The sequence below is a fragment of the Podarcis tiliguerta genome, assembly GCF_965153285.1.
Source record: "Podarcis tiliguerta genome assembly, chromosome: 13".
Classification (NCBI taxonomy): Eukaryota; Metazoa; Chordata; class Lepidosauria; order Squamata; family Lacertidae; genus Podarcis; species Podarcis tiliguerta.
Genome location: NC_139546.1, coordinates 47,343,109 through 47,369,483, shown reverse-complemented (window position 1 = coordinate 47,369,483; position 26,375 = coordinate 47,343,109). Strand labels below are relative to the sequence as shown.

The following is a 26,375-nucleotide window of genomic DNA, read 5'->3' as shown; positions in this document are numbered from 1 at the left end:
TCTTTGGCTTCCCCCAAAGGTCGCTGAGGAGCAGCTGGAACAGCATAAATAAGGAACAGGATCGGGGATGGCGTTTCTGGCGCTGTTGCAGAATCCCAGCCCCTCTGGGCCCTTGGGGGGCTGTCAGGACAGCGTATCCTAGAGATGGGTGGGCTTTGTAGCGTAGACCATGCAGGGAGAAAGCGAAAGGGCTTGTTCCAACACACTCAGATATATCAATTGGGGGCTATTGGATTCTATTGCAGATCAACCCAGATTAAGTAAATCCTTGTCTCTCTCTTACTGCAGTTTGCCCACTCTGCCAAAAGTCGGGAGTCAACTTCTTCTCCTGCAAACGCTCCTCTGCCTTCTAACGTGTGCTGAGCTGCGAGTTTTCTGTTAGACGTAGAGGAGCACTCGCAAGGAAAAAAAGTTGGCCACCCACTAAATATCTCTACATCTGGCCGGATATTTCTAAAGACATAGGAGCAGGGTCCACAGAAAAAGTTGGCAACTCTAAGCGACATTAGAGAATAAAGTTAGTGAGAGGCAAAGGAAATGGCGACGGGGGAAATGTTCACGCATGAATTGTGGCAGGAGCAACTTGTTACAGAAGAATATCATCCCCTGATAAGCCTTGCCATCCCCGATCCTGGCTTGTATGTGTGACCCTCTGCTCATCCCTATAGCTAGCAATGCCCGCATTTATAGGTCAGGATCATTTCTCAACTATTTGTACACTTGCACCAAAATCCGCTGAAACATCTTGCCTTATTTTTTTAAAAAAAATTCAATAAAACATTCTAACAACAGCAGAATGTGTATTGCCTTTTTAATCGAGAGAAAACAGGACTCCTTCTCTCTTTACGGGCAGTTGGGCTAGATGATCCACTGGGTCTCTTCCAACTCAGCCCTTCTAGGATTCTGTGATCCTGTGGCTGATACGTCCCAGACTTATCCCAAGGAATATCTTTTCCTCTCCCTCCGCTTTCATCTCTCTCCAAAGTGTGCTCACTGTTCCCGCCTTAGATTTTGTGCATGATTCCCAAATGAAACTGTTCCGCTACTTTTCTGTTGAGAATACACTTAAGGCTTAAAGGATCCACACTGCTACCTGCAACCATGATGTCACGGTGCCAGCCGCGTGATGTCATCATACTTGCCACCACCCAAGAGCCCAGAGAACCAGCTTGTGCCGTGAATTTGCCACGTTTCAATGTCACTCAGCTTCGTTTGGGGCAAGAATCTGGTGCAGGGAGCAGCTGTCTAACAGACAGAAATATCACAGGTGATGCAAGACAGTACACAGGAAAGAGAACACACCCCCTGTTGCATTTCCTCCTGCTGCACACAAGATCCAGGCTCAGAAGTCCAGCAAGGGCGGCGGGAGATGGTATCCCGCTCTCTAACCACTGGGCGATGCTACCCCCCAAGGTCTGTGTGGCTTATCTGGCTTCAATGAGAGAGATGGTAAGCTGGATATTACAGACACCAAACTCCCCTGAATTAGTGCCAACATTTTCCAGGCAGGCAAAGGTGTGGGAACCTTCCTGGGACCTCGTTCCTTTGTGTGTGAGTTGTAGGTGCACAGTGATAGGGGTGGTGGCACTCTGTACATGCTCAAAGAGGCCATGCCTGTGTTGGTTACTGCACATATTCTCAGATGGAACTTTCCAGGATTGAGATTTTGGAAGGCGGAATCAAAGGCTGCTTGGCCCAGGGAAAAGGAGAGCCCCATAATTCACACCCATAGCATTGCTGCTTGGGCCCAGGGAAAAGGAGAGCCCCATAATTCACACCCATAGCTTTCCCGTTCTTGGGATTCCCACTCTGTTTACTTTGCCATGGTTACCCAGCGTATTATCGCAGGTATTTTCCTGCCCGTCTAAACCGCGGAGTGAGATGCAAATCTCCTGCAGTAGCCACGGAAAGCCGGCTGGGATTTCCTTCCGAAACAAAGTGACACGGGTGTCCCTGGGAGACAGGAGAAAAACCTCTGGCAAGTGGGGGGGGGGTGAAGGGGGCTCTGCCCCACATGCTCCACCCAGGAACACCTCCATGACACATCAGAGCGAAGGGAATCCTGGAAATAGAAAACAGTGACCATAAGGACAGAAGAAGACTCTGTCTCTCTAAATGTCTCTCCTGTTATTTGTATTTTTATAAATGTCTGTCACTCTGACCACATTGCCTGCCTGTCTGCCAGAATCAGATCCAGGGGGTGGGTTTGGGACAGAGCAGGCGAGTTCGGGGAAGCCTGGAAGATCAGGAATGGGAGTTTTCTGCCAGAACCAGGTGGAGTGTGGACTCAGGTGGATGGGGTTGGGGGCAGCTTGCTCCTGAGCTCAGCATCTAGATATTTCCGGATTCTGTGAGATTTCACTGGTGTGGTTGGGGGGATGCCTGCCCATGATTTGTGACTTGTATCAATATATTGAATATATTTTTGAGCTCTAGGGAGTAAAAAAAGTGGCCTAAAAATGCAGTCAAAACAAAATTAAAAAATTCCTTCCAGTAGCACCTTAGGTAAAGGTAAAGGGACCCCTGACCATTAGGTCCAGTTGTGGACGACTCTGGGGTTGCAGCGCTCATCTCGCTTTATTGGCCGAGGGAGCCAACATACAGCTTCCGGGTCATGTGGCCAGCATGACTAAGCCGCTTCTGGCGAACCAGAGCAGCGCACGGAAACGCCCTTTACCTTCCCTGCCACAGTGGTACCTATTTATCTGCTTGCACTGGCGTGCTTTCGAACTGCTAGGGACCAAGCATCAATGGGAGCTCACCCCGTTGCCGGGATTCGAATCGCTGACCTTCTGATTGGCAAGCCCTAGGCTCTGTGGTTTAACCCACAGTGCCACCCACGTCCCAAGTCGCACCTTAGAGACCAACTAAATTTGTTATTGGTATGAGCTTTCGTGTGCATGCACACTTCTTCAGATACACTGAAACAGAAGTCACCAGACCCTTATACATAGTGAGAGGGTGGGGAGGGGTATTACCCAGAAGGGTGGTGGGAATGGGTGATTCGCTGATAGGTGTGGTAAACCAGTTGATGACTGTGAACGACTGCCATTGGTCTTACAGGAAAAAGCAAAGGGTGAGATGGCTAAAAATAGCTTATCATGTATAATGAGATAAGAATCCAATCAGTGGCGTAGCGTGGGGGGTGCAGGGGGGGCCGGCCGCACCGGGCGCAACATCTGGGGGTTAGGGTTAGGGGACGCAAATCCACGGGTTAGGGGGCGCAAATCCACGGGTTAGGGGCGCAAATCCACAGGTTAGGGGGCGCAAATCCACGGGTTAGGGGCGCAAATCCACGGGTTAGGAGGCGCAAATTACTTGCCTTGCCCCGGGTGCTGACAACCCACGCTACGCCACTGAATCCAATTTCTCTATTCTAATCACCCATTCCTACCACCCTTCTGAGTAATACCCCTCTCACTATATATAAGGGTCTGGTGAGTTCTGTTTCAGTGTATCTGAAGAAGTGTGCATGCACACGAAAGCTCATACCAATAACAAACTTAGCTGGTCTCCAAGGTGTTACTGGAAGGAATTTTTTAATTTTGTTTTGACTACGGCAGACCAACACGGCTACCTACCTGTAACTAAAAATGCAGTTTATCAACAAACAAACAACACATAAAATCATTCTTGGTACCTTTGAGGCAACCCACTGCAATTATTATTCCATTATTATTTATTAAATTTATATGCTGCTCTTCCTTTCAAAGGAGTCCAGAGCAGCTGACACACACAAAGCGACTACAACATCTAAAAGTGATTCCAAGACAGATGCAGACTTGGGAAAGGTTGGTAATAAAAAGGATGGTTAGGAGCTCAAATCTAAACCAGATAAGCATAGAGGCCACGTTGAGCAAGAGGAAGGGTCTCAAGCATAGCCAAGAATGCCCGGCTGCCCTTGAGAGTGAGTGATCATTGTGTGTTTATCTCACAGGCATTGTAGCTCCCTAGAGAAATGTCCCCAGACTGGATCTCATGCAAATCTAGTCTCTTTTGAACTCACTGTTTACAGTTCTGGCCCCCACCCCCTCCCGTCGGTGTGCATGCGCTCACGTGTTTGCATGTGCCAGTCGAGGATAACAGTTCACATTGTGAGCTTCAGTTTGTGAAACAGGGCCGGCCCTGCCGTTTGGCAAGAGGGTCAGGTGGGGAACGGGCATCTGCTCTGCAGACAGAAGGTCCCAGGTTCAGTCCCTGGGATCTCAAGGGAGAGGCCTGGATCCTTGGAAAGCGTAGGCCATACTGGGCTAAATGGACGAATGAGTTGACTCACAAGAAGGCTCCTGTGTATAGAGTGAATGGGCTGCCTCAGGCGGCAGATTCTGAGGAGCGGTGGACAGTGGTGTGGGCCACATGGCCTGGCTTGCCCTCCCTCGGCTAGCCTCCTGCTGACCACAGATATTTGTACTTGGAATGTGGAAAGTGCCATCTCAGCCCGTTGCGTCAGGCAGCAGAAAGTCTGCATGTGCAACTGTACATTTATTATTTTGTGTTTTTATCTTGTATTTTTATGTTGCGAACTGGATGGTGGGCAGTATATGAATTTAAATAGATAAATATATTTAAAGCATGTGCGCGCGCACACACACAGTATCCTGCAATTTGTTAGTGGAACTGGGGAACTGTGAGGCAGCGGTGGTGTAGTGGTTAGAGTGCTGGACTAAGACTTGGGAGACTAGCATTCAAATCCCCACACGGCCAAGAAGCTCACTAGGTAATGGCCTCTCAGCCTGACCTACCTCACAGGGGTGTTGTGGAGATTAAAATGAGGAGAGGAAGAACCATGTAAGTCGCCATGAATTCCTTAGAGGAAAAAGATGGAATATAAATGCTGTTGTTGTCATCCATCTTTCTTGTGAGACAACGGAAGAATGCGACTTTGGGGAAAATGTCAAACCGTTGCAGAGTTATGAGAGAGGCTTTTTTAATATAAAAAATTATTTATACTTTTCAGGTTTATAAATTTATTAAAATTTTCAATCATTTTAACATTTCAAAACTTCACTTCCTTCCCCCTCATTCTGTGCTTACTTAAAATTTATTTTTAATACCTTCTGCATATCCAAATGAACTGAACTTGATCATCTACTTTAAATATATATTCTTATCAAACTGCAGGTTATTTCAATAGTCCTGCCAATGTTTTTATCTGTTTACAATTTATCTATAAATATTCAATAAACCATTTCCATTTTTTAATAAAAAGTTTGTTATCTTGATTTCTTATTCTTCCGGTAGGTTTCGCCATTTCTGCATATTCCATATGTTTTTGTATTCATTCTCACTGGCGGAGGAACAGAGGGGGGACGGGACTTCTGCTTCTTTCCATTTTTGGGCGAGTAGCATTCTTGCTGCTGTAGTCACATACATGAATAAGTTTCTGTACAGTTTCGGTAGTTCTGTCCCCATAATTCCCAAGAGAAAAGCTTCTGTGGTTGTTGTTGTTTTTTTGGGGGGAGGGGGGTTTCAAACATTATTTTAAACATCCTTTTCAATTCATTATACAGTGGTACCTCGGTTTAAGAACAGTCCGGTTTAAGAACGATTTGGTTTACAAACTCCGCAAAACCAGAAATAGTGTCCCGGTTTGAGAACTGTACCTCGAACTAGGAATGGAATCCGAACGGTAGAAGGGCATCGGGAGGCCTCATTAGGAAAAGCACGCCTCGGTTTAAGAACGGTTTTGGTTTAAGAACGGACTTCCGGAACGGATTAAGTTCATAAACCAAGATAACACTGTATATCATTTCCCAGTAAGCTTTAACCTTACTACAAGACGCCACATACGATAAAAAGAACCTTCTTTCTCTTTACATTTCCAACACTTATTTGCTTTCGATTTATACATTTTTGCCAATTTGCTCGGTGTTAGATACCATCGATTTATCATTTTCATATAATTTTCTCTTAGACCGTAAGATGCTGTAAATTTTATATCCCTATTCCACCATTGTTCCCATGTTTCCGTGCCTCTGTTATGCCACATATCTATTGCCCAATGAGGATTTTACTTGCTCATCTTTTGTCTCCCATTCCAATAATATTTTATACATTTCAGACAGCACTTTTACATTACATTCCAACAGTTCTCTCTCCAGTTGTGATATAATAATAAGCTATAGGTCTGTGACCCCTTCATGGATCACTGCCTTGTTGTGGCGAAGGGGCTTGAATAACTCAGAGAAGCTATGAGCTATGCCATGAAGGGCCACCCAAGATGGACAAGTCATAGTGGAGAATTTTGACCAAACATAATCCACCGGGAGGAGGAACCGGCAAGCCACTCCAGTATCCCTGCCAATAAAAATTTGGGAGAAAAGCAATGACAAACCTAGACAGCATCTTAAAAAGCAGAGACATCACCTTGCTAACAAAGGTTCGTATAGTTAAAGCTATGGTTTTCCCAGTAGTGATGTATGGAAGTGAGAGCTGGACCATAAAGAAGGCTGATCGCCAAAGAATTGATGCTTTTGAATTCTGGTGCTGGAGGAGACTCTTGAGAGTCCCATGGACTGCAAGAAGATCAAACCTCTCCATTCTGAAGGAAATCAGCCCTGAGTGCTCACTGGAAGGACAGATCCTGAAGCTGAGGCTCCAAGACTTTGGCCACCTCATGAGAAGAGAAGACTCCCTGGAAAAGACCCTGATGTTGGGAAAGATGGAGGGCACAAGGAGAAGGGGACGACGGAGGACGAGATGGTTGGACAGTGTTCTCGAAGCTACCAGCATGAGTTTGACTAAACTGCGGGAGGCAGTGGGAGACAGGAGTGCCTGGCGTGCTCTGGTCCAGGGGGTCACGAAGTGTCGGACATGACTAAACAACTAAACAACAACAACATAGGTCTGTGATGCTTCAGTTCCCGGGATGTGTGTGTGTGTGTGTGTGTGTGTGTGTTTGTGTGTGTGTTAAAAAATGTATAGTGTGCATGCAGCCATTTTGATGCCTGGTGCAAAGGACCAGGATTGTACAAAAGCCTTCCATACCAGCTGTTGAATCTTTCTTCAGTATCACTGGGTAGCAGACAGGGAAGTGTAGCTCGATGAGGGGTGAACTACAGTTCCCACGAATCTTTCGGAGGGAGGGGGTGTGCTTTAAAGGCATGGTGCGTAAACAGCCGACGCTTTGGGTCAGCTTCTGCCAAATGTGCTGCTGTAGTCCTCAAGATTCCATAGGATTCTTTCTTTTCTTTTCCCCTCCTTCTGGGGGGAAATGTAGCTCGACGCAGTGGCGTAGCGTGGGTTGTCAGCACCCGGGGCAAGGCAAGTAATTTGCGCCCCCTAACCCGTGGATTTGTGCCCCCTAACCCTATCCCCCAGATGTTGTGCCCGGTGCGGCCGGGCCCCCCTGCACCCCCACGCTACGCCACTGGCTCTACGAGGGGCAAACTACAGTTCCCAGGATGCTTTGGGCAGGTGTGTTTGCTTTAAAAGTAGAGGGCCAATGTTTGGAGCTGCCGGCTTCTTCCAACCGTGCGGCTAGTCCTTAAGATTCTGCAAGATCTTCTTCTTCTTCTTCCTTTCTTTCCGGGGAGAATGGAGCCTCTAGGACCCGGGACTTGGAGGCAGGAGAGAGGGTGGGGTCTGGAGAAGGAATAGACGCGAGTGTGAGCCCGGGGAGGGGAGGGAGCTGGGCTGGGAGCCAAATCCAGCTGCCTGCCTTTTTTTTTTTCCTCCCTCCTTCGCCCTTTCCCCCCCTCCCCTCTCAGCCTTTTTCTAAAGGTCTCTCTCTCTCTCTCTCTCTCTCGCTCAGCACGTTTTGGTGGGAAGAAAAGGAGGAAGGAGCCGATTGCAAAAGGAGGAGAGCAGAAAAGAAAGGAAAGGACGGGCGAGAGAAAGGAAGGAGGAGATTCTCCCGGCAGCCGCGGGAGGGAGGAGAGGAAAGAGAGAAAGAGAACGAAAGAAAGAGTGGCAAAAGCTGAAAGGAGAAGAAGTAGCACATCCGGCATACCGGAGCCGGAGGCGAGACTTTTGCAGGGAGTAAGAAGGGAAGAGGACAAAATGGGAGAGGGAGGAGGAGGAGGCGAGGGCGCCGCTCGCCCTCCGACAGATGGGAGCGAGAAGAAGTAATCCCTTCGCCCAAACTGGGAGGGAGGGAAAGAGAAAGGAGAGACGCGCGAGGAGAGAAGGAAGGAAGGAAAAGAAAGAAAGAGGGAGACAATGATGGAGAAGGCGCTTTGAAGTCCTCGAGGAGCCTCCGCTCTGCTTCCATCTCCTACCCTCTTTCTGCTTTTCTTCCCCAACTCTCATTCATTCCTTTCTTTCCCCACGACCTCCTTTCCCCGGGTCGCCCGTTTCCCTCCCTTCCACCTGATCCCCGCTTTCTCCTCCTCGTCCCCTCTTCCGCCTCCCCTTCTTTTCCTCTTCCTCGCCTACTTTCTGCCTCCCAGCCAGCTGCAATTTTCCTTTTCTCGACTGGCCTCCTTTCTTCCCCCCTCACCCAGTTTCCATCCAGCAACTTGGTTTCTGACTTGGGACGCTCCCTGGGCCGGATAAATTGCTACCTTGCAAGGAAGGAGCAGGCCGGACCCTTCTATTATTGGCTTGAGTGGGAGCCAGGATCCCAGCCGAAGGGGGGAAAAGGCCAAAACCCTAAATTTGTGGGTGTGGGTATCTGCCTTTCCTTGGAAGAGAGTTCCCCCAAAATTAAGCCTGCAGCAAACCCAAGCTGCTTGCCTCAGCATAAAATAGATTTGTGTAGGAAAGAGCCAATAATATTTTTTCCCCCAAAAAAGAAAGGGAAAAAGATGGACCTGCGACCTTTCCACAGAACTGGTCTCCCTCCAAAATGTCCCTCATCTTAAACCCACAGAAGAGGGAAAACATAACTTGGGAGTCTTGAGAGGGAAAATTGCTACTTTAGGTTAATATGGAAAGCTGGAGTCTAGTTTATCCAGGCTGACTGTTTGGACTTTGCTTATGGCAAATGACAGAGAGGAGTACGGATGGTTTGGATCAGCTGCTTTTTCATCTGGATTGTGCAGTCTTTTTCTGGATGCTGAAGATTAATTCAACTTCTAAAGTCCACCTGTGTCCGCTTGGGTTGGGGCTGCAGCACGTATACATTTTCTGGATGTTGGACTCTGTCATATGACAACACTGATGCTGGATTGAATATTTGTGCTAACAAGTTATTTTTCTAGATTTTGGCAGCCCTCCAAATTACTTTTTTTGTTGTTGGAAAAACACTGCTTTTTTCTGGATTATAAAGGGTGTGGAAACAACATCATGTGGAATTCCTCAAAATTTACAAATGATTTTGGGGGTTTTCTGAAGAGCCTCAAGTTTCCCATGCTTTGAAAAATTTAAAATTATGATGTGTCATCTCCCCCATCGCCAAATCTTACATCTCCCCTGTAGTTTGAGGGAGAAATCATGGGTCTTTCTTAGGCAATGAGCTTACATTAATGTGCATCGTGATTTTTGAAGTTTGATTTTTGTCAGTATTAGCATTTTCAAGCTTCACATCTCCTGAAGATTTGGAGCTTTCTGCAAAGCAGGACGTTTTTATTATTATTATTTGGGAGAAAAACTGGATCAAACCTCAGGATTTAATAAAGAATTTAGTGTCCTGGGACCTGGAGAAAGTCTGCAAAACATCTGGAAATTTCAAGACGTGGTAAATACTGCCTGCGTTCTCAGGAAAAAACTGACCTGCTGGATGTGTGTGTGTGCGCTTTTTTAATCTATTTCGGATATGGTATTTTGGATAAGTAGGAAAGTGTGTTAGCATCTGTGGATATACAGACTCTGCTGGCAAGACTTCTGGCTTGAACGGAACAGCTCAGGCTTTCTGGATTTCATGACGATGCAAAAATCCCTGGTCGTTCTTCTGAGCGTGCCAGGTTTTTTTTAAACAAGGACCTTTGGAGAGAAGTACAGTATTGCAAATGCCTCTGTTTTGGGTTGCAATTCCACTCTGTGGTTGCAGCACAAGCCCGTGTTCCAACTTGTTACTCTTTCGCCTCGCCTGCCTCATCAATCCATGCAGCCTGCACGGCCTGGAAGCAGCCAGGCCTACTCAGACGGTTTTTCTGGGAAGCTTTTGCTGACCAAGAGATTTGGGAAGGCTTACAAAAACTTCTGGGGTGTGGGGCAAAGAGAATTGCAAATTGAAAGTGGCTGGACTTCTGAGAAACCAGACTCGTAGCAATCAAAGGACAGGGAGTGTTTGAGTTCGTTTGGAAATTACCTTTCCCTCCCACTTTGCGTAGGGATACTGTTTTGCAACAAATTTGCCAACTTTTTTTTGTTTTGAGAAACTCTTGTTTTGAATCTGTTTCCGCTTCTTCCATCCCCAAAGCATCGGATATATATTTTTCAAGGATATAAGAAACCGGTGTTGAATTTCTCAGGAATCTCTTCTTCGTTTCGGAACAACCACAAATAATCCACCTAGAGGCAGGGATATTGTTTTCAGAAGCCGGCGGAACAGAGGTGTAATCTTCGCTCACTATCTCCTGGGTCTGCGGTTGTTCCTTTTCCACTTCTCCTCAGTGTTCAACACCCTGCCTTATTCGAAGCAACATGTCTGTAAGTATGCTCAGCTAGGAAAGAGAGCCAGATATTTAGCTAGCCCTGAGAGCAAAGTCTAGAGTTGAATCAGGAACCGAGAGCTCTTTTAACCTTGGACAAAAGATTTGTTTCGGGGTCACTGGGCCACAGCACGTTCCAGGTGTACAAACACTGAAGACTAGGGGGGAAAGTACAGAGCTGTAAAAAAACCTCTCCTGGGAACGTTTGCCAATGGAAAACCATTTTTAATTTCCCTCACAATTCCCTGCAGATGTTTAATCTGTGTGTGTGTGGACCCCAAATTCACCTGAGGTTTTGCTTCAGGTGAAATTGGATGGCGTTGCTCAGCTAGTTTTGTTGAAGGAGGGCTGTTGCTTTCACTGCGCCTTGGCCCCAGCACCTGTTTGAATGCTGAAGCTCAGAATAGCCAAGTGTCCCCAACTATATTCAGTAGGTCTTTGCTTAATACATTCGGGGGCAGAGGATGTGGCTGCTTTTGTAGGTATGAGCCCCCGGGTCTTTACATCTCAGTTTATTTTATCTTACTTTCTGCAGCTTTACCAAAGAGAGAGAGGGAAAAGGACAGGGATCCCTCAGCAGGGACCCTCCCCCTATAGAGAAACACATGTTAACTTCTTGAACATTGCCCTCATTTCAGAGCAGTCATGCACCCAACTCCCTAATGAGATCATCCCTGGCAAAGAATTATCTGTCAGCACCCAAATTGGCTCTTTCCCTCCCCCGCACCCCTTGATTGCCAAACACTCTGAATTTCTCCTCCAATACTGGAATAACAAGGAGCATATCCTATTAGTGGCCAAGATCTGCATTATATTTTAATCTGATTATTTTTATTGTCGTAGGCCACTTTCGGAACTGGTTTGACTGGAAAGCAAGTTAGCAGTAGCGACAGGGATCTGGCGCCCTAAGGGCTATTTTATCTGCCCCCCGCCTCCCCCAGAAACTCTTCCTAAGTTTTCATCAAGGGGTCAGCAACATAATAAAATTCCCCCTCTTTTTGCGCATAATGTAAAGGTCACTGCTAACCCTACACAGAGCTGACCCATTGGAATGAATGGACCTAAGTTAGTCATAGCCATTAACTTCAGTGGGTCTTCTTTTGAGTTTTGGATACAACCCATTGCTTTTCAAAGTGGTGGGAGTGAGGGATTTCCAGATGAGTCAGTCATTTCAGCAAAAAACAAACCCAAAGTCTCAAAGATTTCACGGATTCAGTGTCACATCCCTCCTTTGGGATTTGAATGTTCACATTTGCAAGTCATGTGGAGTGTGAATATGCATGTTCCATAGCATCTCTTACTAATGTGCTCTCACTGATAGATGAGGCAACTTTACTGCGGAGTCTGGATACCTGCAAAGGGTTGCCAATTTGTGTTGCGAAATGCAACTGCCATCTGGAAAATGGGTATATATATATCTCTGAGCAGTACAGTCGTACCTTGGTAGTCGAACGGAACCCGTTCCGGAAGTCCATTCAACTTACAAAACGTTCGAAAATCAAAGCACGGCATCTGATTGGCCGCAGGAACCTCCTGCGGCCAATCGGAAGCCACACCGGGTGTTTGGCTTCTGAAAATCATTCTAAAACCGGAACACTCACTTCCGGGTTTCGATCGCTCAGGAGCCGATTTGTTCGGGAGCCAAGGTGTTCAAGATCCAAGGTACGACTGGATAAAACCCCCCTCTTAGGAAGGCATCTGTTGAGCTCTTCCACCCCAGGAAGAGTTTCAAGTGTGCAATATTAAAAAAGGAAGGCAGATGCATGCATCCAAAAAAATAAATAAATCATGACACAGCCTTACTTGAACTATAAAAGGTAAAGGTACCCCTGCCCATACGGGCCAGTCTTGACAGACTCTAGGGTTGCGCGCCCATCTCAAAGAGGCCGGGGGCCAGCGCTGTCCGGAGACACTTCCGGGTCACGTGGCCAGCGTGACATCGCTGCTCTGGCGAGCCAGAGCCGCACATGGAAACGCCATTTACCTTCCCGCTAGTAAGCGGTCCCTATTTATCTACTTGCACCCGGGGGTGCTTTCGAACTGCTAGGTTGGCAGGCGCTGGGACCGAGCAACAGGAGCGCACCCCGCCACGGGGATTCGAACCGCCAACCTGGCGATCGGCAAGTCCTAGGCGCTGAGGTTTTACCCACAGCGCCACCCGCATCCCTTACTTGAACTATACCACTTCAGAATATTGGGGTGGGAGTGGAGTTTGAATCCTACTCTGCAACTCTCTGCTGTTTAAAGTGGCAGAGCCCCGCTTCCAAAAGGCAGAGAGGGTTGTACCTGTTTTGTGTGTCTGTTTGTGTCTCTTTGTGTCTGTATGCACTTCCGCTTAGCCGGTCGCCCCCTCCAGGAGTCCCTGCCACATTTGGACTTTTGCCTGCCTGTGCGGGTGGCCGTGAATTATAAGCTACGACTTGGGAGAAACAGATGGCAGCCTGGGATTTAGGGGGATTTGGGTGGCGAAAGCGAGAGTGTTGGAGAGAATGCTTTGCACCGCACCGGATAGGGGTCTCGCCCTGAGCTCATTTATCGCTTCCTGGTTTGCATCTAACTAACTGGGTTACCGGCATCTGGGCCCATCGCTATCCAGGGTTAACCCAACAGTGTGAACATCTGCATTCGGAGCAGCTCTGTCTGGGAAACACCCTGGATCGAGGGACAACCCTTGTGATGCAATATATCCCATGTGGCAAACGGGTGGGTTCTCCAGCTCCCAGCCAAGGAGTATGGAACCACAGAGTATAGAATCACAGGACTGTAGAGTTGGAAGGGACCCCAAGGGTCATCCAGTCCAACCCCCTGCAATGCAGAAATCTTTTGCCCAACATGGGGCTCTGCCAGCACGACAAAGAGCCAGGGATGATGGGGGTTGCGGTCTATAAGGACACAGACATTGCACCATTGCAGATTGCAAAGGCAGCGCAGCTTGTGTCCTCTTTTGGGGGAACGATCTGTTTCCAGGCGGGCAAATCCCGAGTCGTTTTTAGGGTTGTGCGGAGTCAGGAAAAGGGGGTACAGACTCTGTGTTGCTGTTGATCCGTAGGTGAAGTTTCGAGTGTCTGTCTTGGACACAGGGTTGTACGCTAAGGGTTTGTTTCCTGCTGAGTCTTGCTGTGTCAGCATCCCCAAAAAAGGACAGCGTGTGCCCATCTGGCTGTGTGGTGGCCTGTCCTTACGGTTGTGTGTTACGTCCTTAAAACCACCAAGCAGGCAAGTCTGGTGTGTTTGCCTCTCCTAGGTCTGCTCAAGTGCCTGGGGCCAAATCAAGAACTGACCCACCCTCCCAAAGGCATCTCTCTGGCGCCGATCAAACTTTATGGCGCTTAAGCAAGCGAGGTCTTTTGTTTGAGGCAGCGGCCCCTTTCCACCTTTCTGTTGACAGTGAAGCTGCCTTATCAAAGGCCTTGGAGCGAAATGCAACCTCCCTGCGTCAGGGCAGACAGGGACAAACAGCGTGGAAGGGGGTGTGTGGTCTTTGTGCCTTCCTCATGTGCTTCCTGGTAGCATCTGATGGTGGTTGTGAAATGCAGGGTGTTTCTGAAAGCTGGGGTCCTGGCTGCCGTTGGGACTACAACTCCCATCATCCCTAGCTAGCAGGACCAGTGGACAGGGATGATGGGAGTTGTAGTCCAACAGCAGCTTGGGACCAAAGTTTGAGAAACACACTGGCTAGGCAGACCCTCAAGAACCTCTCAGGTTCTCTGTGTGTGCGCGATTTGCACATCCGTGGGAGGAGAATGCAGTCTGTACTGGGATATAAGGGGTGATATGCTAGCCATGTTCAAATATATAAAAGGATGTCACATAGAGGAGGGAGAAAGGTTGTTTTCTGCTGCTCCAGAGAAGCGGACACGGAGCAATGGATCCAAACTACAAGAAAGAAGATTCCACCTAAACATTAGGAAGAACTTCCTGACAGTAAGAGCTTTTCGACAGTGGAATTTGCTGCCAAGGAGTGTGGTGGAGTCTCCTCCTTTGGAGGTCTTTAAGCAGAGGCTTGACAACCATATGTCAGGAGGGCTCTGATGGTGTTTCCTGCTTGGCAGGGGGTTGGACTCGATGGCCCTTGGGGTCTCTTCCAACTCTATGATTCTATGATTCACCTTTTTGTTTCTTTAAATTTATACACTGCTTGATTGGGAGGGGGTGGACTTCAAAGCGGTTAGCGAAAAGAGCGAATAACAGCAATTTGAAAAATAATTAAAAACAACAGAAAGGTAAAAGCGTATCAAAACACACGCCTTCATTACACATATCTGGGTAGGCTTGCCTAAACGGAAATGTTCTCAGCAGGCGCCCAAAAGAGTGCAGCAAAGGCACCTTCCTGACGATGTCAAGAGGCAGCGAGTTCCAAAGTCTAGGCAATGCCACACAAATGGAACAAGTATTTAATGCAGAGCAAGTATTAGAGGGCATCCAGAGCAAGTTGGGCGGATTGAATTATTATTATTATTATTTATTATTATTTGTACCCCGCCCATCTAGCTGGGTTTCCCCAGCCACTCTGGGTGGCTTTCACAAAGACCAAAAATACACTAACATGTCATACATTAAAAACTTCCCTGAACAGGGCTGCCTTAAGATGTCTTCTGAATGTCAGGTAGTTGTTTATCGCTTTGACATCTGATGGGAGGGCATTCAAGAGGGTGGGCGCCACTACCGAGAAGGCCCTCTGCCTGGTTCCCTTTAGCTTTGCTTCTCGCAATGAGGGAACCGCCAGAAGGCCCTCGGCGCTGGACCTCGGCGTCCGGGCAGAACGATGGGGTGGAGACGCTCCTTCAGGTATACTGGGCCGAGACTGTTTAGTGCTTTAAAGGTCAACACCAACACTTTGAATTGTGCTCAGAAACGTACTGGGAGCCAATGTAGGTCTTTCAAGACCGGTGTTATGTGGTCTCGGCAGCCGCCCCCATTCACCCATCTAGCTGCCGCATTCTGGATTAGTTTTAGTTTCCAGGTCACCTTCAAAGGTAGCCCCAAGTAGAACACATTGCAGTAGTACAAGCGGGAGATAACCAGAGCATGCACCACCCTGGCGAGACAGTCTGCGGGCAAGTAGGGTCTCATCCTGCGTACCAGAAGGAGCTGGTAGACAGCTGCCCTGGACACAGAATTGACCTGTGCCTCCATGGACAGGTGTGAGTCCAAAATGACTCCCAGGCTGCGCACCTGTTCCTTCAGGGGCACAGTTACCCCATTCAGGACCAGCAGTCAAGTTGGCATATGTGTAGTTTTGTGAAGAAGATAACAGCTCAGTTGGCAGAGCAGGAGACTCTTGAGCTCAGGGTGGTGGGTTCGAGCCCCACGTTGGGCGAAAGATTCCTAGACTGCAGGGGGTGGGGCTAGATGACCCTTGTGGTCCCTTCCAGCTCTGTGATTTCATATAGAGATGTAGTGACTTCGTCAGCATTTTGAGGGATGCCTGACCTGCCCTCTGCTTCCCGCCAGGCCCAGCTCTGCCGCGCCCTCTACGACAACGCCGCCGAGTGCCCGGACGAGCTCTCCTTCCGCAAGGGCGACTTGATGGTGCTGCTGCAGCCCGAAGCCCCGGGCTTGGAAGGCTGGCACCTTTGCTCCTTGCATGGCCAGCAGGGGATTGTGCCAGCCAACCGGGTCAGAGTCCTCCCCGAGCCGGGGTCTCCAGGGCCCACCCCTCGCCGGAACCACGTCCCAGCGGACGTCTACCAGGTGCCCAGGAAGGAGGCGGCGGCGGCAGCAGCCGGGACGGCCTACGAAGCGCCCCAAGATGAGCGGAGGAGGAGGGGGCGCAGGAAGGAGGAGCAAGAGGTGAGGAAAGGTGCTGGGGGGGTTGTTTATTGACTCTCCAGAATTTCAGAGGGGGAATCTCTCCTGGGTCCTGCTTGGAGCTGCTGTCAGAAATCGAACTTTGGACCCTTGGCATGCAAAGCAAATTGAGCTCTATTCCCTAGAACCCCAAACTACAGTGAACCTTGAGATTCGAGGCCAATACAGTGGTGCCTCGCAAGACGAAATTAATCCGTTCCGTGAGTCTCTTCGTCTAGCGGTTTTTTCGTCTTGCGAAGCAACCCTATTAGCGGTTTAGTGGCTATTAAAGGCTTAAGGGATTAGCGGATTAGCTGCTAAAAGGCTATTAGCGGTTTAGCGGTTTAGAAAAAGGGGGTGGGGAGCGGAAAAAAAATCTCAAGACTCGCAAGACATTTTCGTCTTGCGAAGCAAGCCCATAGGGAAATTTGTCCTGTGAAGCGCATCGAAAAACGGAAAACCCTTTCGTCTAGCGGGTTTTCCGTCTTGCGAGGCATTCGTCTTGCGGGGCACCACTGTATTCCACTAGGTGTAACCCGTGGGGGAGTGCAGCTGCTGGTTTCTTAGGCCCACCCCTTCTCTTTTAGCCACGCCCCCTTTGGCACTGCCACCTCCCCTTGACAGAAAGAGCATTCTTGTCATTATTAATTAAAATTGTATTATTTACCCATAGATCTCAGGGTGGTTCACAACACAAATATAACAAAATACAAAATACGCAGTGAAAAATAAGAACGAAAATGAGCCAATAATTCCCCTGTCCACCACACAATTAAAAGGCAGTGGAATATTAAGTCAGCCAAAGGCCTGGCTGAAGAGAAACGTTTTTGCCTGGTGCCTAAAGGTGTATCATGAAGGTGGTAGGCAGGCCTCCCTGGGGAGAGTGTCCCACTAATGCGGAGCCACCGCAGAAAAGGCCCCGTTCTTATGTTGCTGCCCTCCAGACCTCTCTGGAGTAAATTTATTTAAAGCAGCCTTTCCCCCCCACTGTATGTTTTGGCCCTCAGCATGGCTGAGGCCAGTGGGAATTGTTTTCCCTTTTTTAAAAAAAACGATATTTATTGAGTTTCCATTTTATAACATATAAATACAATCTTTGTTTTTTCACATAAGTTCAAACTCCTTTGAGCTCATCGACTTCCCCCCTTCCCACCTCATGGTTTCTTTGTTTCTTTGCTGTATCATCACATTTGTAATTTCCCTGTTTTTACCCTACATTATTCCCATGTCCTGTTTAATTTTTCTGTAAAAAGGTAGAATTTTCAGCCTTATAAGCCTTTGTAAGTCATTCCTGCCAGTGTTGTTTTCCAAAACACCTGGAGGGCACCAGGTTGGCAAAGGTTGCTCTTAAGGTATTCCTCTCGGACTAAGGCCAAATCTCACGGCTTGTACTGGCTGACTTTCATTACCGCAAAACAATCCCAACCATGAACCTCAGGATGAAGCCACAACTTCCTTTTGTCAATCCTGGTTTGAGTTCTCTCTCTTCCTTCTCCGCCCCCAGGTTTATGAGGTGCCACCACCCGCCAGACCCTGCCCTCTGCCCCCTGAGGGGATCTATAGGGTGCCTCGCAGCACCAGACGAGACGGGGACCCTGCTGAGGTTAGTGCTTATGCTGATTGGGGGAACTGCACGATGAAATCCGAGCAGCTGGCTGCATTATTGTTGACTGTGATGGCGTACTGTGTTTAGTCATTTAACGCATTTTTAAAAAATCACAATCCCTTCAAGGAGATCGGAGCTATGCACACGGTTCATCCCTCTCTCTTCCGTCCTCTTAACAACCCTGAGAGGTAGGCCCGGGAGAAGGCGTGTGACTGGGAGCTTCATGGATGATTTGGCCTCGGTCCTGTATACCTGAAGGAGCGTCTCCACCCCCACCATCCAGCCAGGACACTGAGGTCCAGCTCCGAGGGCCTTCTGGCGGTTCCCTCACTGCGAGAAGTGAGGTTACAGGGAACCAGACAGAGGGCCTTCTCGGTGGTGGCACCTGCCCGGTGGAACGCCCTCCCACCAGATGTCAAGGAAATAAACAACTATTTTACTTTTAAAAGTCAACTGAAGGTGGCCCTGTTTAGGGAAGTTTTTAATGTCTGACGCTGTATTGTTTTTAATATTCGGTTGGAAGCCGCCCAGAGTGGCTGGCGAGGCCCAGTCAGATGGGTGGGGTATAAATAATAAATTATTATTATTATTATTATTATTATTATTATTATTATTATTATTATTATTATTTGAAGCCAGGTCTTCTTGGCTGTCGTCTGACACTCCGGCCACAGCACCACACTGCTTGTAGGATTGGCACAGGGACTACAGATGGCGGAAGCAGCATTTTTCAGTTGGAAAAAGGGCTTCGGTTTGCTGGGTGCCTGCAGGCCAAAGTCTGAGGACCCCTGTTTCCGACTGAAGGCTGGTTGGGTCAGGGAGCCATTGCAAAGCATCAACGATTCCTGTGTTGCCGCGGGTTGGGCTAGATGACCCTCAGGGGTCCCTTCCAACTCAACGACGCTTTTGTATGTAGTGTTGCAATAGTAAGGCTAATAAGAGCCTTCCGCTTTGTCGCACTAGCAGTACACCCGTTCGAAATCTAGCCCACCTCAGCTCCCAGGGCTTTCCCCCCACCCGGAGTCCTGTTTTAACCTTTTCCCAAGGGTGAAGGCCCAAGCTGCGGGTGGGAAGATGCATTTGATAACCATGCCATTTAAGACAACTGGGATTCGGCTGCCTGCTGTCGAGCATCCCCCCTCCATTGGAGAGCTGCCTTTGTGGACAGCTGGACCCGTCTGTTGCTAAAGACAGCTGCGGCCGTGCCGGTCTCCGAGGGTAACTGTATCTCAGCCCAAATGCGGAGACTGCTGTCTCCGGACCAAACCAGTGTCCTTTTCAGCCCCTCAGCTGAGGCAGAGGTTGCCCTAGATGGACGAAAGCTTGGTGGGGAGTGGCAGGTGGGGTTGGTTGGACGGGGGGCCAGTGGACCTGAAGGGCTGAATGTAAGAGATACACTTGGGGGTGCCGAGTGTGTGGGTCTGTGCCAAAGGATAGGGGGCAGCATCATGGGGGAACAGGCCACAGAAATCTGCCATGGGGCTCTTTGGGTTTTGGGGGGGGCATCTCTTCAAGGCGGATTTGTTTGGGATCGGGAAGCCGGGAACGGCTACTTAAAATGGTGGGAGTGTCAGAAGCCATCGTATACCAAGTTATACCGTTGCTCCATCTATCAGAAGTGTCCCTATTAGGGGTGGGCAACCTGCAGACCATGGGTCAGTCATGGCCCACCAGGGGTACCGGTTTGGCCCACAAGGCTATATCTTCAAAGCCATGCCCACTTGTCAATCATTTGTCATCACTGCAGTGGGCAGGTGACACTCACTAAGAGGTGGGGTTCAATTTTGTGTGCGCCAGTTCTTTGCAGCTTCCCCCCCCCCTCCGGCCCTACCCACCTGACCTGTGCCCCTTGGAGGTTTGCCCATGATGAGATATACCCTCCCCCCGCTGTCAAGAGTTTGCCACCCCTGTTGTCAACGATCCAGAAATCCCCTCCCTCCCAAAACTGTTGTTCTCCTCCTTTCTCTCTTGTTTCCTGGAGTTGATTAACATAGTACAGAATTCCTGGGAGGCTACCATTTCAGTCTGATGTTAGGGGGTTGTATATATCCAAGCACTTCCCCATATCTCCAGATAAGACACCTCCTCCTATATACATAGAAACATAAGGCTGTTGTCATGCTAGAGTTTGAATCCAGAGTGACAGCAGAAAGGCAGGCAAACAAGCAAGGAGTGGGGCAGGTGGCCCAGGCAAGCTGTTTGGCAAACCCCTCTCTGAAGCGCCACCCCCTCTTTAAAAAGGGTTGTGGGGGGTTGGAGAAGCTGTGTGGGGGTAGGCGAGAGGAGGGGTGAGGTGTAAAGGGACAAAGGGCAGGCTAGCTGTTTGGGAAACAGGGTTGGCGGGTAAGCGGAGCAAAAAGGGACAGCAAGTGTGTGTGTGTGTGTGTGTGTGTGTGTCCACAAGTAGGTGAAGCCTCAAACCTTCTCACAAGCAGGCTAGTTTTCAACAGGTGAGGAGATTTTGATGTGAAGAAATACTCAGAGTTGTGACTCCTCCCTCCCTTCATGAAACAGTACACTCCAGGCAACGTTATAAAAAGTGACGGATATGAACCCAAAGTTTGGCGTTTCCACCCAGCAGCTTAAACCTCGTTCTCTCTCTCCTTCGTCGTCATCATCCCTATTCTTCTGTGCTCCTCAGGTTTACGACGTCCCCTCCTCCCTGATCCGAGACTCTCTGTCCGACACCTACGACTCGCCTTCCCCTTGCCCGAAGAAAGTGGCGCGTGTTGCCCCTCAGCCCTCCGCCCCTCCGCCCTCCGACGACCCCTACGACGTGCCCCTCGCCTTCAAGAAGCCCGCCGGTCCAGAGGAGGACGGGGAGGCGGAGGACGGGGGCCCAGAGGGGCCCCTCGTCTATGCCACCCCTTCAAACCTGCGCCGCGCCTCGGCCTTGCTGAACTTGTACGAGTCGCCCGAGGAGGTGTTGGCGGGAGGCGGAGAAGAGGAAGAGGACGGGGGCATCTACGACGTCCCTCTGCTGGCGCCCGGCTCCCCGCCCCTCGAGGGGGCGCTGCAGGGACTGAGCTTGCGGGATCCGGGACCCCCTTCGAGACCCCGCTTGCCCTCGGCCGAAAGCCTGTCGCGGCGCCCCCTGCCTGCCCTACCCAGCGAGGAACGGCTTTCCGTCGAGCCCCCGCCGCCGTCCCCGAGTATTGTGCGGAAAGGGAGCATCCAGGACCGCCCTCTGCCCCCGCCCCCACCCCGGCTGGGGGGTCTTGGGGCAGGAGAGCCGCTGGAGCAAGTCACAGATGACGGGCACAATGAATATGAGGGGATCCGTCTGGCGGAAGAATATGACTATGTTCACCTTAAGGTGAGTTCAGCGGCGAACGGCTTGCCGCAATGTGTGTCCGTCAGCCTTTGACCCCAGGGCCAAGGCAGGTCAGAAACTCCTTCATCGTCGCTCTGGGTTTGCATTTGATCCGACCAGGCTCTCACGCGCAAAAAATGTTTGTTTTCCTGCACTGAAATTAATTGTTTTTGTTGGTTTAATTGTATTGCTGCTGTTGTTATTGTTCTTTCAGTGAAGCTCAATAAGTGGCGGTGATTTTCTAGGATAGTGATGGGGAAAGCTAAATCTGCTTAACTGCTGAATGGCAGGCAGAAATCCAACAGGCGAAGTTGTTTTTCCATCACTGTATCCTCACTCTGAAAATCCCAAGGGATCCTGGGAAATGGGATCAGCGTTCTCTAAACATAGCATCCTCATGAAATGCAATCCCTTGGGTGTCTTGACGGCTGAACCAGATTTTAAAACACCTGAGCCACATTTGCAGTGAAGCTATGCCTCAGTTCTGCTTCCATCTCCCAAGAACCATTGAAATTATTAGCACCAGCACCACGTTTCTGTGGTCTTCGCCCAAAATCCGTGGCAAAAAAGCTCAACTGTGCATCATTTACATGGTGTGTTTTTTAAAAAAAAAAACATTTGGAAAGAAAGATTTGCACACTGCTTAATCACAAAGCTCTAATAAATAAAACTACCTGTGAAACGCAGCTGAAGAGTACGAAACTGTCACCGAAACAAATATATACAAGATAAGTATCAATAAAACACAGATAAAATTGGTAAAACTCTTAAAACAAACAGAGAGAACGACTTTATATGTTTGAGGAGGCAGACCTCTGAGCAGAGGGTCTCATTCTGTGTGGATAGCTAGATTGTATAGCAATTTCGGAGGTCAGATAGAAGACTTTCCCCAAAAAAGGCATGGACCAGGGTACATTCCTGCCAAACACGAGACCGTTACGTTTCTCAAGGAGACTGGGAAAGGGGTGGGGGGACAGTGTCAAACCATAATAAGGCATAAAGCAGCAGAACAATTTGCAAGGACCTGTGAAGGCTACCTGAATGTATTGGATATGTGGCTGGTTTGATACAAAATTTGATCTTCTTTGGAGACCAAACACCCCATCACCTTCTAAGCTTTCTGTTCCACTTCCCTTGCACACATACCCATAATCCTGCCTCTCTCTTCATTCCCAGGGAGCAGATAAAACCCAGCCCAAAGCTACAACTTCTGAAGGAAGCCTAGGACTCGCCCTTTCCGCAGACACAGCCCAGGCTGAAGAAATGGTACGTCTCACTTTTTAAAATGTCTTCAGCTTAGGCTGGGGACGGATGCCAGCCTCTCCTTATGGAATTTCTCCTCCCTGTGAGGCAGGCCTCTTGGTTTTTTGGGGTTTCCCCCTGCCAAAGGAGAGCCGAGACCGTGAAGAGACTCTGCCAAGGCCACACAGTCAGACTGTTGTCGAGGTGGGGTGGGACCTGGGTGGCGCTGCAGTCTAAACCACTGAGCCTCTTGGGCTTGCCGATCAGAAGGTTGGTGGTTTGAATCCCTGTGATGGGGTGAGCTCCCCTTGCTCTGTCCCAGCTCCTGCCAACCTAGCAGTTCGAAAGCACACCAGTGCAAGTAGATCAATAGGTACCACTGAGGCGGGAAGGTGAACTGAGTTTCCGTGCACTCTGGTTTCCGTCACGGTGTCCCATTGTGACAGAAACGGTTTAGTCCTGCTGGCCACAGGACCCAGAAAGATGTCTGTGGACAAACACTGGCTCCCTTGGCCTCAAAGTGAGATGAGAGCCGCAACCCCATAGTCGCCTTTGACTGGACTTAACCGCCCAGGGGTCCTTCACCTTTGCCTCTTACCTAGAGGTAGGGTTCTAAGGTGGTCTTCCCACAAAACACGCTCAGTCTTGGTCCAGCAGTGTGCATGACACACATGCACTCTTACAATATAAGCAGGCAGAGGGGGAAGGCAGCTGCCATCTTGAATTTCCCATAATGCCCCGGGAGGGATGCTACATAAGTGCATTTGGTTATGTCCCAAGAGCCAAGGAGACACACATACAACAAGGCGGCTACAGATGAGGCAGTTAGCTCCCACTGAAGCCTTACGTAGACCAGGATTTTGCTCAGCTCTTCCTCCCGGTGAAAACTTTGGGGTCCTCCAGCCAGGAAGGCCCCAAATAAGACACAAGCAAGAAGTGGGGCCTTTTTGACAGCTTGGGGGCCATGTTCCAGGGCCAGAGGCAGCAAGTGGAGGCAGCCACAGACTCTTAATTTCAGCTTAGAAAGCCATATTCCAGCCACACGGAAGCACTTGAGGAGAGTGTGGAGCAGGGCTAAGGAGGGGCATGGCCTAGAGAGAGACCCGAGGGCCTGATGTGAGGAGGGCCTGAGGCTCCTGTCCCCCCCACAAGGAAGAAGCCCGGATCTCATCCTCACTGGGTTCCTCTGAGATGTGCAATGCAAGAGATCCTCTGATCATGGCAGCAAGGGTAGTTCTGGGGGCATTATGGGAAATTGGAGCAGCAACGAGGAACAGAGAAGAGCATTGGGAAATTTTGAGGTCTTTGGCCTCAAAACCATCGAATTGCCCCCCTCAAGTCTTCTCTTGTGCCAATGAGGGAGATTTTCGTTCTGTGGTAAAAACCATGCCACTTAAATAAGTCTCCCCATGTTTGATCTGCTTGGATTTTCAGAATTGCACACAGACATGTTTCTCTGGCACCCAACGGGAAAGATTTTCCAGACGAAGGAAGTAGGCAGCCATCTCTCGTCTCTAAAAAAATAATGCACACAAACAGACGGCCAGAGTGAACAAAATGGCAGCTGCCTAACCTTTTTCTCTTCGGTTTATAGGCTCCGCCTTCCCCCGAGGACAGCCAGCTTTTGCAGTTTTACACGGGGCAGTGCCAGACTCATTACACCACCCTGCTCTCGGCCATCGAGGCGCTCCTGGCCAGCGCTGGGGCCCACCAGCCCCCGTGGGTCTTCGTGCCCCACGGGAAGTTCGTCATCGTCACGGCGCACAAACTGGTCTTTGTGGGGGACACCGTGTCCCGCCTGGCGTCCTCTGCCACCGTGCGGGCGAGGGTGGGGGCAGCGAGCGGCACCCTCTGCCAGGCCCTGAAGGACGCCGTGCTCTCGGTCAAGGGGGCTGCCCTGCACTACCCCTCGCCGCCCGCCGCCCGGGAGATGCGCGAATGCGTGGCAGAGCTCTCCCGGCAAGCCTTGGCCTTCACTTCCTTGCTCGGCACCCTGGCGCCATCTTGAATCCCGCGTCAGTGCCGATTCGCCACCAGCAAACTCCTGCCCTGAAGCTGTGAGACACTACGACCCCCTCCTGTGGCAATAACTGCGGCGCTGCTTGGTGGTTTTCTGGAACCGAGCAGGCCCGAACCTGCCCCCTGGATAACTCAGGCCCTCGCCTAAAAACAAACGTTTCCCTTGGGTTCCAGCTGCCATCTTGTCAGGGCCTCTTAACCCCCATGGCGTTTGGCGCCTGCAGCCAGAAGCAACGTTTAGTGACCTTCGACCCTCGGGTGCTCAGTTTCGACCCACAGAGGAGGCGGCCTTGCTCGACTTCATGACAAGAAATGGTCCTTATCCGTGCCAGGCCTTTGCCTATTTGCTTTCACTCCCTCGCCGTTGCACCGGCCACCAGCCATCTTGGACGGTTTCCTAACCAAAGAACGTTCCGGACCTTCGGCCTCTGACCCAACACTGCGCATCATGACACCCATTTCCTCCTCCAGTTAGGTTCTGTTAATTCTGACATGGGTTCCTTCCTGAAAACATCGAGGGTTTCTCAGACGCCCCTCGATAAAGATGGTGGCTTGAGGTCGTAAGACCAAAGACACGTATCCCCGCTGGCTCTTTATAGACTTGACAACAGTTCTTTAAGAGTGCAAAAAAAAACAACCCAAAAACCCCTGAATGGGAAAGGAGCTGAAGGGAGACAGAATTGATGGGAAATGACCCTCGTCATCCCGTAACAAAAGATTCTGGAGCAACGGCTGGAGAAAGGGGGGGGGGGGATTGGGAGAATGGTCAATATTGCTGCAGCAGAGAGGGTTATGGGAAATTGCCAACAGGGGCAAAGGAAAACAAAACACAGAGAGGCAGCCAAATGAGAAAAGAAGCAAATTAATCTGGGGCAGAAGGGACGAAGCTGAGGGTGAACAGGAAACGATTAAAAAAATGGACAACAGGGACGGGTCAGTATGGACACTATTACGATGCACAGTGTGAACTAGCAACAAAAATAACTGGGCAGGGGGGTTATTGAGCCACTGCTAGGTCAGCGGAATAGAGCCAGCACCTGGAAAGGGTCGGTAATCTTAATAATAGAAGTCCTTCAGCTTGATCTATGGATTCATTCCTCAGGTTTGTTGTCTTCCTCTGAAAAAACCCCCTCTAGATATTGGACAGCCGCCAGACAATTCTGCAGTTTACAGCATCCGGCCCCACCTGCTCCCTGCGAAGACCCTCATCTCACTTCCTCACCAGGAAACAAGCGGGGTCAAGAATATCTCTCTCAGGAAATATTTTCCAAGTTATTTTCTAGGTTTGATCATAATAAAAATGGGTGAAAAAACAAACACCCGTGTTGTGTGGCTTCCTTCCACATCCTGATTGGTTTCCCTCTCCCCGCCCCACAAATCTCCCCCGAAAACTCTGGCGTGCTTTGATTCCATTTCTGATTATTGATACGCTGCTGTTCAGGAAATGCAACTTGCGGATTTAAAATATAAGCAACAAAAAACCGATAAACTAGCTGTTAAAAGCAGACAGACCCACACACAAGAAACAACACAGTGAAACAGCCATAAACTAGGGGGAGACAGCAATCCGTTTTTCAAAGGCAAACTGGGAATGAATGTAAGAGTTTTACAAGAAAAGGCTCTGCGCGATCTAGATGTGGTCTAATAAAAGTTGACCACATGGCAGCATGGGAAAATGACGTGTGGGTCCAAGGTCATTAAATGCCAGAATGAATTTCAAAGCTGCAAAATTAAAAACTGGGTGGTATTCAATTAAGTTTAATTCAGAGTATAACTACTGAAATATGACTTAAATTTGGTCTATTCGTTTTGACAGGGCTGCTCTGAGTAAAGTTTAGTGGCGTAAGGTAAAAAGGTACCCCTGCCCGTA

General features: G+C 49.4%; 1 protein-coding gene across 1 annotated transcript; it reads left to right on the top strand.

Annotated features, from left to right (window-relative positions):
* The first annotated feature begins 7,742 nt into the window (after positions 1–7,742).
* Positions 7,743–25,822, top strand: EFS (embryonal Fyn-associated substrate). The gene is made up of 6 exons (XM_083410422.1): positions 7,743–10,533; positions 15,990–16,328; positions 17,830–17,928; positions 20,573–21,247; positions 22,421–22,510; positions 24,081–25,822. Exons 1-6 carry the CDS (start codon positions 10,528–10,530, stop codon positions 24,492–24,494), a joined length of 1,623 nt encoding a protein of 540 aa, XP_083266548.1. The 5' UTR covers positions 7,743–10,527; the 3' UTR covers positions 24,495–25,822.
* Positions 25,823–26,375: the final 553 nt, after the last annotated feature.